General features: G+C 37.8%; 5 protein-coding genes across 6 annotated transcripts; 3 read left to right on the forward strand and 2 right to left on the reverse strand.

The window, feature by feature from the left end:
• Window positions 1,277-2,882, forward strand: LOC104784788 (fasciclin-like arabinogalactan protein 8). Its single transcript, XM_010509865.2, has one exon. It carries the CDS (start codon window positions 1,347-1,349, stop codon window positions 2,616-2,618), a length of 1,272 nt encoding a protein of 423 aa, XP_010508167.1. The 5' UTR covers window positions 1,277-1,346; the 3' UTR covers window positions 2,619-2,882.
• Window positions 3,554-9,206, forward strand: LOC104784789 (myosin heavy chain, non-muscle-like). Of its 2 annotated transcripts, none has more exons than XM_010509866.2 (13): window positions 3,554-3,942; window positions 4,043-4,221; window positions 4,319-4,422; window positions 4,516-4,596; window positions 4,727-4,827; window positions 4,932-5,018; window positions 5,162-5,364; window positions 5,755-5,956; window positions 6,050-6,100; window positions 6,964-7,062; window positions 7,158-7,217; window positions 7,420-7,544; window positions 7,820-9,206. In XM_010509866.2, exons 1-13 carry the CDS (start codon window positions 3,688-3,690, stop codon window positions 8,985-8,987), a joined length of 2,715 nt encoding a protein of 904 aa, XP_010508168.1. In that variant the 5' UTR covers window positions 3,554-3,687; the 3' UTR covers window positions 8,988-9,206. The 2 variants fall into 2 exon arrangements, with proteins under 2 accessions (XP_010508168.1, XP_010508169.1); XM_010509867.2 differs by having other exon boundaries at window positions 3,555-3,942; window positions 7,423-7,544.
• Window positions 10,248-13,089, forward strand: LOC104788752 (protein LITTLE ZIPPER 1). The gene is given in 4 exon segments (XM_010514536.1): window positions 10,248-10,358; window positions 12,304-12,420; window positions 12,422-12,522; window positions 12,622-13,089. Coding segments are annotated over 4 exon segments (510 nt in total). The 3' UTR covers window positions 12,803-13,089.
• LOC104784791 (4-hydroxy-tetrahydrodipicolinate synthase 2, chloroplastic) lies at window positions 13,470-15,323 on the reverse strand. The gene is made up of 3 exons (XM_010509868.2): window positions 14,933-15,323; window positions 14,616-14,699; window positions 13,470-14,515 (listed from the first exon to the last, which is right to left on the reverse strand). The coding sequence occupies exons 1-3, from the start codon at window positions 15,016-15,018 to the stop codon at window positions 13,588-13,590; spliced, it is 1,098 nt and encodes a 365-aa protein (XP_010508170.1). The 5' UTR covers window positions 15,019-15,323; the 3' UTR covers window positions 13,470-13,587.
• On the reverse strand, window positions 17,067-18,701 carry LOC104784792 (AT-hook motif nuclear-localized protein 22). Its single transcript, XM_010509869.2, has one exon. It carries the CDS (start codon window positions 18,320-18,322, stop codon window positions 17,354-17,356), a length of 969 nt encoding a protein of 322 aa, XP_010508171.1. The 5' UTR covers window positions 18,323-18,701; the 3' UTR covers window positions 17,067-17,353.

Below are 19,204 nucleotides of genomic sequence, written 5' to 3' on the forward strand. Positions count from 1 at the left end.
GCCCAGCTGCTTCCACTACATCTCCACGTTCATATTCCTCTATGATATGGGCCCATCTTATCATAAAAGGCCCATTATTACTCCTCCACTTAGTTGGGCTCTACTCTCTCTTTTTTTTCTTTTTTTTTCTTGCTTCAGTTATTCAAAATTTGTTGGTTCTGAATTCTGATTGACTTTAATTATAACATTCTGTTTCCCCTGATGCCTTACATCTTGGTCACATTTGTAATAACAATAATAAAATCTATATTTTATATTTTGCACAATGCGAAAAGTACTTTATTTATAGTAGTATACCAAAAAGAGTTTGATGTAATGGAATGGTTACTAGTATGATAGTATCATATACTCACTCACTAGTGGTTTCTCTAAATATTGTCCACACGTGGAAAGTAATGCTTTAACAGCTCAAAATTTTCGTATGATTGTGAGATGCAGTGAATCAATATTGGTCCTCACTGAGCTATGGATAATCTATTTATATTTAAAACATGAACGTCGGCAACGAAAAATAAATACTTACAAAACAAACTTTGGTGTTCTTCTTTAATATATATATATATATATATATATATATATTACAAAACATGTAATTTATATTTATACAATTTTGTATTAACATCATTATGTATCACACGAAAAATAATGCGAAATCATACATAATTAAATTCAGATATATTTCATAACAACAATACTAACACAAACCATTAAGAGTTCATACATATTCGTTTTTGTACGATACTAATAAAAGTCAGTTTTGAATCATCATTAATAACTAAGAGTCTAAGATACACATTCTTATCCAAGCCACTAATCCACAACCACAAACAAATTTTTGTGTTTGGAACATTTCGCATAACAAAAACGATAACACGAGAAAACGTTACTGACCATCACATTATTTTACTTATTCACAATCGATCAATGATAAATTAAGTTAGATTAACAAAAAACAAGAATCTAAAATGTTTTATTTATGCCAAATAAATATCTGGTTTAAGTAGAAAAAGAAGCCCAAATATCTCAAATTGGAAAAATTAAAGAACAAGACAATTAAATGGAATGGACTCTTTCTTCTTACAGCTATGTCCGAAAAAGAACACATGGCCCCCAATCCAACCCAACTCTCTCTCACTCTCTTATAAACAACACACATTTCAAAAATTAAAAAAAGGCAAAACTAACTCTAGTCATTATTCTAACTTAACCACGGTTAAAATGTTAACCGTGGTTAACAATGATCCTTCTCTTTCCTTTATTAAAACTTCTCATCTCTCTCTCTCTCTCTCACTCTGTCTTCTCCACTTCCTCTGCTCCACACTTAAAAAAACTCAAACCGTCTCATCATGGCGGCGTCACAGTCACGGACCTTCTCACTTCTCGCCTTGTTCACTTTCTCCATCCTCGCCTTCGCTTCAACCGTGAGTAGCCACAACATCACTCAAATCCTCGCTGATTCTCCTGATTACTCTTCCTTCAACAACTACCTTACTCAAACGAAGCTCGCCGACGAGATCAACAGCCGCACGACCATCACAGTCCTCGTCCTCAACAATGGCGCTATGTCTTCACTCGCCGGAAAACATCCACTCTCCGTCATCAAAAGCGCTCTAAGCCTCCTCGTCCTCCTCGATTACTACGATCCTCTCAAACTCCACGGCCTCTCTAAAGGCACAACTCTCTCCACCACACTCTACCAAACCACCGGAAACGCTCCCGGAAACCTAGGATTCGTCAACATCACCGATCTCAAAGGAGGCAAAGTCGGATTCGGCTCCGCCGCTTCAGGCTCCAAACTCGATTCATCTTACACCAAATCCGTTAAACAGATCCCTTACAACATCTCCATCCTCGAGATCGATGCTCCGATCATCGCTCCGGGAGTTTTAACCGCTCCTGCTCCTTCCGCCGCCGTGTCTAACATCACCGGATTACTCGAGAAAGCCGGATGCAAAACCTTCGCGGATTTGCTTGTTTCGAGTGGAGTTCTCAAGACTTACGAATCCGCCATTGATAAAGGCTTGACGGTGTTTGCGCCGTCCGATGAAGCTTTTAAAGCTGAAGGTGTACCAGATCTGACGAAGCTCACACAAGCTGAGGTGGTCTCGCTCTTAGAGTATCACGCCCTCCCTGAGTACAAACCTAAAGGCTCACTCAAAACTAACAAAAACAACATCACCACATTGGCCACTAGCGGAGTCGGCAAATTCGATCTAACTACCTCAACCTCCGGCGACGAGGTTATTCTCCACACCGGCGTTGCTCCGTCGAGACTCGCCGACACTGTGCTCGACGCGACTCCCGTTGTGATATTCACCGTGGATAACGTCCTCCTCCCTGCTGAGCTATTCGGAAAATCCAAATCGCTTTCTCCGGCACCGGCGCCTGCACCGGAAACAGCAGATGCGCCTTCTCCGGCGGAAGGACCTTCACCAACCGCTGCTTCACCACCGGCACCTCCGATGGACGATGCACCTGATAGTGCTCCTTCAGACTCGCCGGCAGGTTCAGCAAAGAGTAAGTCGGCTAACGCGGCGGTTGGCGTGAGCTCACCGTCGTTGTTCACCTTATTGGTCACATTCGCCGCCGTAACCGTCTCCGTGTCTCTGAGGTTTTGAAACCCTTTTCGAATTCTCCGTAATTAATTATTTACGCAATCTGCCACTCCCTCCTTTTGTTTTTTTTTTTTTAATTTCTTTCTATTTTTGTGGTTCTGTGTTGTTGAGTTGGGATTAGTGAGTGAGTGAGGTTTTTTACTTTTATTAATCTTTTTGTTAATCACATTTTGCATTATTGCTTTCAGTGTTTGATCTGCTCGATTATATCCTGTTGAGATCTTTGGCCTCCAAGTTATACTATTTAACTTGTTTTCCATTTTTGGATATAGCTTTCATATATTATAATAATTTTTGTACCGACAAATAATGCAGCAAACTACTAGAAGTGTTTTACCTATGGAGTTTAAAGTTTTATAACATCAAAATATTAAGGTTTAGAATTTTGATGTGTTCGTTCTCTCATGAAGTGATTGATTCAAAAGATGCTCTAAAAATTGAGTTGGGCCCAAGTTCTTATGATAGAAATCAGACTTTTTGGTTTGTTTAGAAAGCAAAAGCAAATTGATACCTTCCTCCTTATTTTTACCTTCGCCGGCTTAAAACGCTGTGTAATGTTTTCCCGGGAAGCAACGAACAATGCAACATTTCCACTTTTGGACTTTTTACTTGATTTAATTAATTAAAAAATGAGAATATTCCAAATTTGTGTGTTACAGCACACGATGCCGTTTTAATCATGAACAAATCAATTAAACCGGTCTACATTACACGGACTGTCGAGGGTTGGAAAAAAGGTGGCCCAGTTATATTTATTAATGAGAGCGAAAAGGCCCGATTTCTTTTTTCTATCATTCTCTTGACACCGACACTTATTTCAACAATGAAACAAACGTTTATATATCCCGAGAACACAAACCCTACCGTTCTCAACTTTATAAAACGACGAACATTGTTTATTTCCTTTTACCTAACGACAGAGCGTTTAAGCATCGGTCTTCCTCGAGAAGCTTCACTGAGTAGAAAAGTCCAGAGAGACTCGTTCTTCCTCACTCGTTGAACTGAATATTATTATATAGTTAGGGTTTCAAAATCCCCGCCAATTTTCTCCCCTTCCACGATCGGAGCTCTAATGGCGTCTACGGCGGCTGAACAAGTCGAGAGAAAAATTGCGTCGGTAACATCAAACCCGAACCCGGATATCAAAGCGGCTGTTGCATCTCGGATCAATAGCCAAAGCGACGCTTCTCCATCTCCCACGCTCAATTCGAAGGATTTCATTGTCTCCGTGGCTGCTAAAGTTGCTTCTCAGCCTTTGCAGAACTACGATTTAAACGTCTGGGGAGTCCTCACCGCAATTTCAAGCAATGCTCGCAAACGCCGGCAGGTTCGTTTCCTTCTCACCGTTTTTGGTTTTCTGGAACTTGCCTTATTGTGTAATTCTCGCTTAAAAAGTTTGATTTTGATTCCTGATTAATGGCTTTTAGGGAATAAATATACTGTTGAGTTCTGATGAGCATTGCTTAGGACGGCTACCATGTCACGCCAGCTATCAGGTGGAATCAACTGCAATTAGTGGGAACCATTGTAAGATATACCGTAAGCCTGTAACAGGTGGTGATGGGGATAATACTTCTAGCTCTGATGTCTTTGTAGAAGACACAAGGTTAGTGAACCTCTCTTCTGTTGCAATTGTGTGATTTCATTTTCTATGCAGTTTATAAAACCTAAGCTTACGCCTCCTACTCTCTTTGATGATTCAGTACAAATGGGACGTTTATCAATTGGGAGAGGTTAGAAAAGAAGGGTCCTGGAGTCAGGGTTCAGCACGGTGACATTATATCACTTGCTGTTCCTCCAGATCATGGTAACTTTAAGTTTTCTGTGTTGTATTTCCAATGTTATGCCACTTTTCCCATCGATTAACATGTTAACAAAGACCTCTGCATTTTTTTTTCAGAAAAGGCCTTTGCATTTGTTTACCGAGAAATACTTGGTAATGATGCTGCACTTTCCTGCATGAACAGAAAAAGAAAAGCAGGTATAAGTCACGAAGGTCACATATATCTTTCTTTTTTTTCTTCTAACTAAGGAATGGCATGTCTTGGGGCATTATATAGCATGTGTTAAACTTTATTCACTTTTGATCTGTGTGTTTTGCTCTTTTGAAGAGGATTCTACCTGTGAAACTAAGAGGCAGAAAGGCATAGGCATTGGTGGTCCCAATCCAATATCTCTGGATGATTTTAAGAGCCTCCAGCGTTCAAACACAGTATGTTCATCATCTGTTTTGGTTTCCATTATAACATGTAAGTGATTCTATCAATCTTGGTGTCATTCTAACTCAACTTTTGTGTAAATCAATGTTCTATGCAGGAACTGAGGAAGCAATTAGAAGCACAGGTGCTTACCATTGACACTCTGCGTAATGAATCCCGCTCAATTGTGGAGCACCATGAAAGTGTATGTTGAGTTTTTGTCTTTGAATCTTTGTTGTGGCGCTTGTTGGTTTTGTTATGAAAAGTTCTGTTAAATAATAACAATAATCACGTTTGAGTAATTGGTGAATATATGAGTATCCTTACTCATATTCTTTGAATTTGCAGGAAATAAAACAGATTAAAGAATCCACCGCAAAATCATTTCATAATGAACTGATTGAGCTGCGTGATCAATTAGATGCTAAGCAGAAAGAACTGGCGCAGGTCAACAAATTATCAGCTGAACAAAAGAATTCCATAGATGAACTTGGTGAGAGAGTAAACGCTTCTTTGCAATCTCTCAGTGAAGCAAATGAAATAGTTAAAAGGTAACGAAATGCTTTTCCCTTGTTGATTGTTATTCTTATCTTCTTAAGATCATATATTATGCTAGTATTGTGAAAAATTTAATTTACCTGTCCCGAGAAATGATCTGCTTCACGTTGAGTCCGCCCTCAAAGTATAAAAGTTAGAGGTCTCTGAGGGTGAAAAAGTGAGGCAGCAGACACTTCGAAATGTTACTTTGGTCTTGTTTATAGCTTCAACATGTATATACACTGATTCTTTTGGTTGTCAGTTGGTCTGTGAGCGTTTCATGTTCAGAGAATTTTCTTCATATTGAGTTATTGACCTTTCTGGAATATCTTATGTGGCTTTGCTTTTATGGCCTAAATATTGCATATAAGTAACCCTAAGTAAAAACGACATATTGCTTTCAGTCAAAAGGCTTCTATAGCTGAACTGAAGACTGGGTTGGATGAAGAAAGAGATCAAAGAAGAGAGGAAAGAGAAACTGCCACTGCTGAACTTAAAGCTGCGATACATAGATGCCAAATTGAAGCTCAGGAAGAATTGAAAAGATTTTCTGATGCTGCTATGAGACACGAGAGGGAACAACAAGAAGTAATCAACAGAATGAAGGTATGAAAAGAATTAGCGGTGTTTAAGTTAACTCTTCGGTCTTCCCATCATTATGTCCTTAGAATAAGACAGTTTACTTGACAAATATTTTAGGATACAGAGAAGGAAAGATCAGCGCAAGTGGAAACTTTGATGTCAAAATTGGTATGTTCTTGTAACGTTTTTNCGAAATGCTTTTCCCTTGTTGATTGTTATTCTTATCTTCTTAAGATCATATATTATGCTAGTATTGTGAAAAATTTAATTTACCTGTCCCGAGAAATGATCTGCTTCACGTTGAGTCCGCCCTCAAAGTATAAAAGTTAGAGGTCTCTGAGGGTGAAAAAGTGAGGCAGCAGACACTTCGAAATGTTACTTTGGTCTTGTTTATAGCTTCAACATGTATATACACTGATTCTTTTGGTTGTCAGTTGGTCTGTGAGCGTTTCATGTTCAGAGAATTTTCTTCATATTGAGTTATTGACCTTTCTGGAATATCTTATGTGGCTTTGCTTTTATGGCCTAAATATTGCATATAAGTAACCCTAAGTAAAAACGACATATTGCTTTCAGTCAAAAGGCTTCTATAGCTGAACTGAAGACTGGGTTGGATGAAGAAAGAGATCAAAGAAGAGAGGAAAGAGAAACTGCCACTGCTGAACTTAAAGCTGCGATACATAGATGCCAAATTGAAGCTCAGGAAGAATTGAAAAGATTTTCTGATGCTGCTATGAGACACGAGAGGGAACAACAAGAAGTAATCAACAGAATGAAGGTATGAAAAGAATTAGCGGTGTTTAAGTTAACTCTTCGGTCTTCCCATCATTATGTCCTTAGAATAAGACAGTTTACTTGACAAATATTTTAGGATACAGAGAAGGAAAGATCAGCGCAAGTGGAAACTTTGATGTCAAAATTGGTATGTTCTTGTAACGTTTTTCATAATTAGCCTCTTGATCACACAAACCTTGTACTCCTATGTTTTTTTCATTTTGTTGTCATTTAAGAATTTTGGTTGTGTTTTATAGGAAGATACGAGGCAGAAGTTGGTCTACTCTGACAATAGAAACCGTCAGCTAGAAGCTCAAGTTTCGGAGGAGCAGCTTGCTTCTGCTAATGCACAAAAAGTACTTGACCTGAATGCAATTTCTGTCTTATATTGCATGGTTATTTTCTCTCTTTTATTGCTGTACTAATGGGTTCATTTTTTTACTTCTTACAGAAAATAGAAGAACTTGACCTTGAAATAAAAAGACTCCAAAAGGATCTGGACAGTGAAAAGGTAAGAATGGAAACAATTTGTGTGCCTTATACTGTTTTCACAGTTTTACATTAATGACATGCTTCTGTTTCCTACCTCTGATTTCTGCTACAGAATTATGATAACATGTTTTAAAGATTGTGGACTTGTAGCTAAGACTTTTTTTTTGCGGGGTCTCCGTCTCCAGTATATGTTTAAGCTGAGACTGTCTTTGTTATGTTAGCAGGCAGCTCGAGAAGAAGCATGGGCTAAAGTTTCTGCTTTAGAACTAGAGATAAGTGCTGCTGTTCGAGACCTTGACGTTGAAAGACAGAGACACCGTGGTGCAAGAGAAAGAATCATGCTCCGGTAAGAACAGTTCCATGTATCGTACAAGAACGTTAGGCTGATATTTCTAGAGTACATGGTGGTTTGCTAACATACTTTCTGTTTGATGGTGAAAAATTTAACACATGCATTTTCTTTTTCCTCGTTTAAGTTTGTGATTAGTGCCTCTATACAGTTCTTTTGCTGTCTAGGTTTCCTGGTTGGAAGGTAGTTTCTTGTTGACAGTGTTGCGTTAAGATGCACTTCACGCAAGTTTGATTGGTGTAACTAATTGAGGACAATGAATCTTCATGCAGTGAAACTCAGATGCGGGCATTTTATTCTACGACTGAGGAGATCTCGGCTCTCTTTGCAAAGCAGCAGGAACAGCTCAAGACTATGCAGAGAACTCTGGAAGATGAGGATACTTGTGACAATACTTCACTAGATATTGATCTTAATCCAATAACCAGAAGTCCCAACAGAGCTAATATTCAGGATGATAGAAGAGCAACTTACCATTCAAATTGTGCTGCCAGGACAAGCTCGTCCACTTCAGGGCAAAGGTCTACCAGAAATGAAGTTTTGGACACGTCTTGTGAAGATGCAGATGCTACTCAGAAGCATGATTGTGAAATTATGAGTCAGGAAGGTCAAAACACCCAAGAAGCGGAGTGTACAAGCTCTGAAAAAGTCGTGAAGGGTGTCTTTGGCTCAGATATAGAAGGTGTTGGTACAGCACCCATTTTGGGAACAGACCCTGTTGGAACAGAGCAAGTTAATGAAACTCAAAGTCCAGGAAATGATTATGAGAGAAGTGATCATCTGAGGAAGTCAGTCATTTTAGCTAGTGATACAATGCAAATAGATTGTGAAACTCAAGCACTTGAAAGTGTTCAGAATCAGGATGATGGAGCTGTTATCTTGTTAAGGAACCCAAACGATCGAAGGGATACCCAAGACACAGAGGGCGTAGGCACTATAAGGACGTCAGATCTTCTAGCTTCTGAAGTTGCTGGGAGTTGGGCTCATAGCACAGCTCCTTCTGTGCATGGAGAAAACGAAACTGAAAGAGGTAGAGAGGATGAAGAGAGTCAGACTCAAAGAATCAAGGAAGTGACTGTAGTACACGATTCTGCTGGTCAGGTAGGCGAAAGCCAAACTAAACCGACAAGTTCAGGGATCATGGTCACTAGGGAGGATGATGCCGAGCGTGGAGTTGTTAACGAGCCAATTGGGATCATTGATCAATTGAAAACAAAACATGCTACTGGTTCGGACTCTGAGACAGAGAGTTGTTCTGAATCTGATGATGATCATGAGAAGGAAAAACACAGTCCTGTCTTTGATTCTGATACAGAGGGTTCCGATGTGAATGATGATAAGGGATCACACTCTTCAAAGCCTGATTCAGAAGGAAGCCATGAAGCTGACGGAGATCTGAAACAAGTAGACACAATGGACGAAGACGATAAAGCTACCTAGCAAGATTCCCTTTTCAAGATCTCATTCTCAGTACATTCATGAAGTTACACTCTTTCCAAATCCATCTTCTTCTTTTTTCGTACACGCTGAGCTTATTTTTTCGTTTGATTTAGAAGTAAGGTTAGATAACGCAGGGAAAATGGTGAGTTTGTAACATGGGGAGTTGTAATTAACGTGGAATCTAAAGTAAGTGATTAAAAGAATTGAAAGTTTAGGATGTGTCTACTTCACAACAAAGTCGCTCCATAGTGTGATGCAATGATAACAAAAGTAGAAATATGAAGAGGGGGGGGGAAGGAAGGGGCTAAGCTAAAGAGATGGGGCTAAAAATAGACAGCGGAAAGAGTTAGTCAGAGGAATCATCAATGGTTAATCTGAAATTAAAAGAGAGACTTTGATAGTGAGAGGACGAAGAGGAGCTCCTTTTACAACCATTTCATCATTATAGAAACAGTAACAACTCGAGAGGACGAAGAGAAGCTACTTTTACAACCGTTTCATCATTATTAAAACAGTAACAATTCCAAAACTTACCCTCCAAAAACCCTCATCAATATCCTGGCATATCTCTTATGTTTGATGAGAAGATCCATTGTTGTCTATGGAGATACTGAAAAGGATGGCTATAAATAAATAGTAGTAGATATAATAATAGAGTTGTAACGAAATAATAACAAGTATTGAACACTTTTTAGATAAGCGTGGATGGGGGGTTTCATTTTAGTGTTGACTATATATCCTCCAATTCCATTGATGCCTCTTATTACTTGTTTGTCTTTGCATTTTGGTTTCTATGAAAATATCAATACTTGAAATGAGTAGAGTTTATAGTGGTCCTAGTCCTTACCCTCATCAATTTATTCTTTTTTTCTCCATATATATCATCAATACATGTAATGAGTAGAATTTGTTTTTGTCAATGATCGCTTGATATTTTTTTATTGAATGGTTATGAAATATAGATTTATATAAATGTTCCACAGAAACTACATACTTTGAAGTGTTTTTTTTTTTGCATAAATCTAATATAGTAAATTTTTGTAACGAGGTTGGTATAAAAATAAATCTTTAGTTTGGAAAATATTGAGTATTACTGATTGGGCTATACGAGAAGAAGAAGAAACGGGATTGGGCATGTGCATGTGGGTTTTGAGCATTGAGGAGAAGAAGAAAAAAAGAAAAATAGCCCACAAAAATTCATAATGCATGATGATGGTTGATGATAATGATGAAGAATCCATCGTCGTCGAGTGGGGGGGAATGGGGTTATTATGGCAAATGGGTATGATGATTGTGGGAAGAAGAAGCCAAATCGGTGGTTTCGTTTTCCAAATTAAATGTGCTTTGGCTTTTGCTTCTACTCCTACTCGAGTACTCCATGACTTTTTCCACTACTACATACAATACTCATACTGTCATACATGTATAATATTGCTAAAAAAGTCACTGCACCCGATTCGGTTGTATCCATTTCACACTTTTTTTCCTCTCCCTTCCAAGTTTCAGAACCATTCCCTAAACCCCAACGCCCAACCTCCGCTGCCTCACGTGATCCATCACGAGCCATGATTTCCTTTTGGTACTTTTTTCACCTGATTCTCTTACGGACTTCCCCCCGAAATATTTTCATTTTATATACTAAAATCATAATTCATAATCATATGGATTGGTGTTTACTGTTTAATATCAAAACTACCCCCTTTTTAACGGGTTGGAGGGTGAAACATACTAGAGAATTGACTTTAGGATTGGCTTTATATCAATACGTAGGTTATAAGAGATCGTAAATTAAAAATGTATATACGAACTACAGTTACATAATTTCTACATGTGTGTTGCGTTTCATGTTTAGTCTATAAAATTTACCGCAAATAATCTTTTTACTTTTTGGGTATGATTTCATAATAATATGTATTTCAATCAAACACGAAATGTGTTTTATCGTAGATTTTTAGACTGCTGCCCAAAAAAGGAAAAGAAAATGAGAGTGCTATTAGTTTTAAAATCTTAACATTACACATCCAACATGTAGAAAAAACTATTGGACGGGGAACGACGACAACACATTGGTGTTGGTTCACTTGGTTGTGATATGTAATCAACTTTAGAACTTAAGTCTTGGTTGTGATATGTATTTAACGGAATGATTAACCATCATTAGATATGACTTTCAACGATTTGAAAATTCTGGATTTACACTCTCTATACCTTGGATGCTTAGGTACGTAATCTTCTTTTTCCCTTTTGAAAAAGAAGGGTAAAACTGGGATTAGGTTTGAGAAAAGCAATATTAAACCGGAAAAGAAAAGAAAAATAAAAAAAGACAAAGACTTGTGGTGATTATAAAAAAGTTAAGAGAAACACACTTGTACTTGTTAAGAAGATCGAGGTTTTGACGTACTCTTCCTAACCTTTTTTGACTTATTTGGCTCCTTAATAATCATGATTTGACCTTTTGGCAGTCAAAGAAATCTGCCAAATCGATTCATAAACCTCCAGATAATGAATCTTTTGTTGTAGTAATTAATTTTGTAGGTTTAATCTCTTCACATAGACGGTATAAAATTACTTTCTTACTTTTTGGTGTAAAAAAAACCATTTATTGTTATTGTAACGGTATTGAAGTAAAGGGAAGATTATTTATACATGTATGTGTGTGTCAGTATGTGTAACGGTAAAATATAATGTATGAACATATTTGGTTGAGCAAGGATAGAGACATAGCTAGAGTTAACAAGCCTGGTTTCCGAATTTGAGTTGAGTTAGGTCAAAGATCCATAAAGTTTATTTTATATCTTAAAAAGCTTGTAATAGTAATTTATAAGGTCAATATGTATATACATTTGTAAAGTCTAATCTCTAGTGTATTATTATCATGTAGAGCCAAATGTTACGCAGATTTGACTAACTGTCACCTTGATTTAAGCTTTCCATGCCACCGTCAACATTGTAATTAAGTTGACAAACAAACAAAAACGTATTGTAAGTTATAAACCAAAATTGAATAGTTTGTTTATGTCGTGCGTTGTGTACCTTTTAACGGTGAGTTGTGCTTTTTAGGAAAACCTCTTAAAATTATCTTCTAAATAGTTCGTTTAACTAAAATCAATCAGTCAAAAAATAATAAAAGATAGACTGATAGAGAGATATATATAGAGAGAGAAAAGGACTTTGTTAAACTTCTTCTCTTCTTCATCCTCAAAAAATTTCAACTTCATCTTCTCTCCCTCATCACATTTTTCCCTGTCCCTTTGTAATCATGATTCTTCTTTCGCCATCATTACCTTCTAAAGGAGTCTCTCTCTCTCTCTAAAAGAATAATGCAAACACAAACTTTCATCTATATAAGTATATAACGCGTCTATATCTCTCCCCAACTCAACAAAAACGTCTCACTACTTCTTCTCTCTATCTTTTTCTCTCTTCAAGCTCCAAAGATGTGTTTGAGTTCTTCAGAACCATTTTCAGACTCACCCACGAGATTAGTTTTGTACCTCAAAACACAAAGTCACGTTCGTATCCCTCGTCTCTCCAGGTTTCCAATCTCTTCATCATCACAAATACACATCTAGGAGATTATATAATCGAGTTAATGTTCTGTTTTTTTCTTTTTCTTGTTTAATAATTATTTCAGGAGGAGAAGGATGTGGCGGGAAGAAAAGGAGATGGAGATGATCAATCTAAAGCTTTACATGGAGAATCAAAACATCATACGAGAAAACGAGAAACTTAGGAAGAAAGCTCTTCTTCTTCACCAAGAAAACAAAGCTCTCTTCTCTTTGCTTCAGACCAAAAAAATCTGCTCTGTTCCATAAAGACCATCCACCAATCACTAAGATCATATTCTTCTTTCTTTACTGAATTAGTAGTAATAATAATAAGATCTGAGGGGCTCCAAGAAATAGAAAAAAAAAACCATAAAATTTTGGTTATTTAAAGTAGTCTTCTATCTAAGTTGGGTTTATATAATCAAGGGTTTAGTTATTTATTTACTCGGTATACGTCTAATTTTTATGTTATTTTTTAGTTTAATCTCTCATGTAATCTCGATCTCTCTGTGTACCTGAGTTCTTTTGTTAATGGTTAATCTATTTTTTCTATATTTGCTACTACTCAACAGATCCATAATTGATATACTCCTTTGTTTGGATAACATTTGTATAATAAAAAAACTTAGACTATTTTCTTTTATAAATCTCTCCATCGACGAGAAATTTTACACAGCTGGGTACGAACATCTCACGTGACGTGGGTACCCTAATCAACGTAGAGAATCACCTTAGTATTAAATTTTGGATTTTTGAGTATCCAACCAAAATTTATGATTTTCACATGGCGCTGCAGTGACAGTTCCAAGATGGCAAAGCCATGCCGTTTCAATTCAATACATTCCAAAACATGCATGCCGTTTCTATCACAAGGACTCATCCTCCTTCCAAAACACTTGAATGAAACAGAGTATACGCAGCAGAACATAACGAATGAGAGACCAAAACAAGATCAGAAATATGATGAAATCATTCCATAAGTTTCATTCATCAGCTATATATAAAACCAAATGATAGTAAAACAAAGATCCGAAAAAAAAAGTAACAGTATGCTAATATCGAGCGATAAGGATAAAATCATCATCATCAAGAGCCTGCACATCTTTCTCACCCACAAAATGCTCTCGTCCAATCTCCTTCACCAGTTTCACAAACTCAAGCCTCTTCGACAGAGGCAACGGGGCGCACGGTAACCTGAAAACAGGCCTCGACACTCCAAGCTGAGCCAAAGCAGTGTTCAATCCAATCGGGTTTGGCTCATGGAATAGCCAAGACATTAAAGGTAGAAGCTTTGAGTTCAAAGACGAGTTCCTACCTTCAAACATCAGTTTCCTCATCAAACCCGGAACTAAGTTACTAGTAACAGATATAACCCCGGTTGCTCCATAGTCCCATCTAGAATCATGACACTCATCATCATTCCCACTCCACACAACAACTCCATTCTCAGTATACTCTTCAACCCGCTTGTTCCCAACACATTCCTTCACACCAGCCAAGTTAGGACTCTGAGAGAGTTTGAAGATGACACGAGGAGGTATATCTTGCCCTGTTCGAGCAGGAACATTGTATATAATCGTCGGTCCCATATGAAGAACTGATTGGAAATGTGCTATTAGACCCTCGATCGAAGTCTTGCCATAGTAAGGGTTAATGTGAAGAGCGGCGTGCATTCCAACAGCGAACCCTTGTTCAGTAGCGTGGATAGCTTCTCTTGTACAATTGCTACCAGTGTTTCCAATGACTTTGATGCTTCCACCAAAACAGTTAACAGTATGGCCTATAAGCATAATATGTTCGTCCCAGCTCATCAACTGTCCTTCACCAGTTGTACCACCAACAATAACACCTTCAGCGCCGTTTTGTATCTGAATGTTCACTAAGTCATCATAGGCTTCAAGGTCGAATCTTCCATCAGGTAGATAAGGTGTTTTGATAGCTGTGATCACACGTAGAGCTTTTATGTCGTCTGTATTTGTCCTGACAAGAACCAAAACAAGTCCCGGGTATAAAATAAACTTCCAAAACAGAGAGTATATATACAGTATAAGATATCATAATCATTGACATACACACAAACCTGTTTTTAACCTCCAAGCTGCGCATAGGGAGATGAAAGTTGGGTACAACAGCTGCTGTTGGAGAGACCCATTTGGAGCTCCTTCTGTGGTTATCAACACATTAGATTGACTCAAATCAATATGCAGAACAATTTCTCAATGATCATAAACCGGTTTGATTGAAATTCTATGATTCAATTTCAACTAGAGACGATGAATATGAAAGCCAATTCCAGATATCAAGATAAGTAAAAAAGACAAAAGCTTTCCAGCAAAACTCTGAAGAACGTTTACATATCTGGAGGCAAGATATAAAAGGAGGAGAAGAGAAACGAACCTTTTGTAGCCATTGAATCGCTTTGGGCAGGGGAATTGTAGAGCAGAGTCCATAGAACACAAACCATAACCTTTCAAAGCAGCCATCTTTGAGAAACACACACAAAAGGAACAAAGAAAAATATAACCAAAACCTTAAAACGTCACGCCAAAAGCTGGGAAACAAAAATCAGTTCACGACGATGATGATGCTAATAGTTCCAATGATAGTTGAACAGAGAAGAGAAACAATCGAGCTTTGGTAACAATGGTGGATGAGCATAATGAGAAAAGATTCCGATAAGATAAGAAGAGCGAGCAGTGTGGATTTTTTGTGTAACAAGGAAAGAAGAAGAAGAGAGCGGCGAGGAGCTTTGAGACGGAGGAAGCAAAATATTTTACAAAGCCGCCCTTTAGGGTTTTTGTTTTGTTTCTCTCTATCTCTATCTCCTCAGATTTTGCCACGTGGGTTCGTGATTTGATTCGCTAAGTTATTCAGGTCAATTTTGGTTTTTTTAAGGTTTTTTTTATAGCATAAAATCCTTCTGGAAGACTTTTTTTTAGCTTAAAACAATCGTTTAATATGATGATTAAGGGCTCCATTCGGATTTTAATCTTTCCATATTAGTAGGGTAAAGCGAGGATCGAGCATATTTAATTCATGCAACGCACGTTCGTGTTCATACACGGTCAATCGTGACTGCCCTATATTGTATGTTTTTTTTTTTGATAACCAAGTATAGTACTAAACTAGTATATATTATAAGCCTTAATGAATACTAAAACTCTCCCTTCTGAGCCCATTACAGGCCCAAATTCGACGGATTTTGACCAAACGACGAGCACTCTGATGACCAGTATAGGCCCAACTTCCCCAATACTGAAATCTATTTTTGTATCTATTTTTGGACCTAATCAGAATGATAGACCAAATATGTTGGTTATATACTTATATATATCCCAATGAACTAATTGGTACGTAGCTATTATATGTTTATCGCAAACCAGCAAGATTCAAAAGGTTGAACCATGAAAGAGGGAGGAAGATCAAACATTAGCATAAAATACTTTGTTCCTTTCCACGTTTATATAAATAAAACAAATTCATATCCATACTTGACATAGTGACAGTAAGGAAATATAGACATCAATGCCATTCATTATACATATACTCTCATAGTATTAGTCTCATTGAGCCATATAAAAGTAAGCAAAATGGTTGCATCAAGCGTTTTAACAGAATATTTTCATTTTTCAAAATCTTGATCATCTATTGTTTGGAATTTGGATCAATATCCTTGTGATTGATATTGGTTTAAATTAGGAGAACAAAAATGACCGATAGCTTCATATAATCATAGGTTATATAAACAATAAAGGGTGGAGTGTGGTTATAAATGCAAAAAGAGAGAGTGGAGGGAATGAATGATGGGCAAAGTGGGAGGGAGGTGGCTTTGGAAGTAAGGAACTCTCTCTCTCTCTCTTTCTTCTCACACTTTCACTCATCGCCTCGTAAAGGAACTTTTCTTCTTTCTCTCTCAGAGACACGCACGTGCGTCGGTGCATCACCCAATGCTCTTCTCTTAATTGCTTTCTCATCTCTCAAGTGAGTTTTAGTCGTCGATGTATGTACTCATCATTTTCTTGTTCCAAATTCTAGAATCTATTTCTACTTCGACCCTTTTAATTTTCTCTTGTAGTATATGTAACCGAAAAATGATTATTAAAAATATTTTTGAATTTTAATATTAGGATATTATATACAAAAATTTCCGTGTAAATGTGTAAACATAGAAGTATAAGCCAAATGCAATCACCTTGTTCCCAAGTCTTGTTCTTGTCATTATGCTTCTTGCCTCACCATCTTCTTACCAACCTCGGAACAATCATCTCTCTTTTTTTTTTCTTGTTATTTTCCAGCTTAATATGATATATATTTCTATAGCCGTTTAATTTTATAAAAAAAAACCGTTGTAAAATCTTTGAACGCAAAATTATACAGCCAATGTGATTGAGTTTATAACGAAAAATTCATTATTTGACCTCTTACCAAAAGAGTAACGGAAGAAAATAACAGCTTAACATTGTTAGTAAACCTGTTTAGTCTTTCAAACAAATCATAGCGTATGCTCTATAATTCAACATAGACGTAAAGCTAATAATCACCAACACATGAATATAAAAACTCATAAATCAACAATTTATAATCTCCTCCTAGTCAACGCAAACACACAACCCTCCTCTCAAACCTAAAAATCGATCAATACCATGACCAAAACGATTCTCTTCGATTCATACGTACCACGAATCTTCGTCAAAGACTACAATTATCTTTAGAAAACAAAGAAGAAGAAAAAGAAAAAGGGAAATTAAAATTTGACTGAGAAGAGAGATTATAAATTTAAAACAACGAACGTATCTAAGTACTTGTTTTTTTGGTGATTTAGAAAGATGGTCGTGGAGTTCCCCAATAAGCTTCAGCTGGCAACTGAACAGAATTCATAAGATTAGGAGGCAACCCTTGTATAAACGACGTCGGATCTTGCATCAACTGTTGTTGCTGCTGCTGCTGCTGCGTCTGATTCTGAGTCTGCGTTGGCGTTTGCGTCCCACCACCCATCGCTGCGTTTCCATCGATATTATTAGCAACCGCTCCAGCCGTTTGCTCTTCTTGATCATCTTCCTCTAACGGCAACCTCTCATACGCAGCGTTCCCAAACGAAGCTGCCATAATCACCACAGGTCCCGAAGCCATGAGTGGACCAACCACGCTTCCTCCAACGACCTGTCCTTGACCACCGGCTAAGTAAATCGTTAGACCTGACGCAGCTGGTGGAGCAGGTGGAGGAAGGAAAGATCCCGAGAGTGAGAGAATCTCGAAACGTCCGTGTAAGTTAACGACTGACGAGCCACCACCAGGTACTGAAGCCGGTTGTCTTATGGTGACGTTAGTAACGGCGCCGTTTCCGCTAAGAACGCAGATGCCACGTTGACGACGGCGAGCGAAGACGGTAACGCTCTCCATGACGTCACATCCGTTTGCAACTTCCATGACATGAGATTTGAGAGCGTTTGCGCTGTCTCGAGTGATGATGATTGGTGGTTTTGGTTTGTTCTTGGACCCCGCTGGTCTGCCACGTGGCCTTCTCGTGATATGATTATCGCCTCCTCCGCCTCCGCCGCTTTCTCCCCCTGAGCCGGGAGTGTTTTGATCTTTTCCGGCAGAAGAGTGCTCGTTGGGATCGATCTCAGCGTCTCTGTCACGTTTTAGCCCGCCTATTCGGTGCTGGTCGATCTCGTGGCCGTGGTTCTGTTGCTGCTGCTGCTGCTGATGCTGGAATTGATGGTGTGGGTGAAGATGGAGATCTCTTGAGAGAAAAGGTGGAGGAAGAGAGCGAGAGACCTGATCCATTAATTATTTCTTGATTGGAAAGCAAACAATTGAAAACCCTAATTAATCAATAAATCTCCTCTCTTCTCTTCAACTAGAATCAAAAACCAATAGCTTAGCTTGACGATGATGTACAAAATAGAGCTCAATTCAATTAATTAAGGGAAGAAACGATTGAAGAAGAGAGAGGTTAATTAAAGGAAGAGAGGAACAAAAGGTTAATTAATGAAACTAGAGCTGGACTAGTAATACATGAAGATGAAGCTTTGTAAGAAGAAGAGGGAGAGAGAGGAGAGAGAGATGGGTTTAGGGTTAGGTCTGAGAAGAAGAGGAGGTTAAGGGTTAAGAGAGTATTCAGATGAAAGATGATGAATGGGTTTAGTTTTGGTTTAGATAGACAGCGTGCCGCATGGGCGGTGTGTGGGTCCTACCTACTGTGTCACTTTGTGGGCTCTACTTTTTTTTTTTTCTAAATCTTTTGTTTGTGTAATAATTTTCAGTTGTGTGTTTGTCTCCAACTTTAATTGTAAAAATTATTACAAGGTTTTTTTTTAATTCGTGAAAATATTGGATGAGGTTTACTAGATATAGTCCATGGATGCGTGAGATTATATCAAACATTATAATGGACACACAAATTGAAGCGCACGAGTCTATAATCTATATTGAATCAGAAACTATTTTTAATTTTTGTTTTTAATTAAGCTGATGATAAAACTGATGCATATATGCATGATTTTGTAGGTGGTACATGCCTTAATGTACGGTCTTTAACTACATATTTTTTCAATTCACGAGTCTTTTTTTTTTCTTTTTCTTGCCAACAATCACGAGTCTTTTCTTTTATACTCGTACTATGTTTATCGATGTAACGGTAGAACATTTTTTAAAAAATAACAACAA

The sequence above is a fragment of the Camelina sativa genome, chromosome 5, assembly GCF_000633955.1.
Source record: "Camelina sativa cultivar DH55 chromosome 5, Cs, whole genome shotgun sequence".
Classification (NCBI taxonomy): domain Eukaryota; kingdom Viridiplantae; phylum Streptophyta; class Magnoliopsida; order Brassicales; family Brassicaceae; genus Camelina; species Camelina sativa.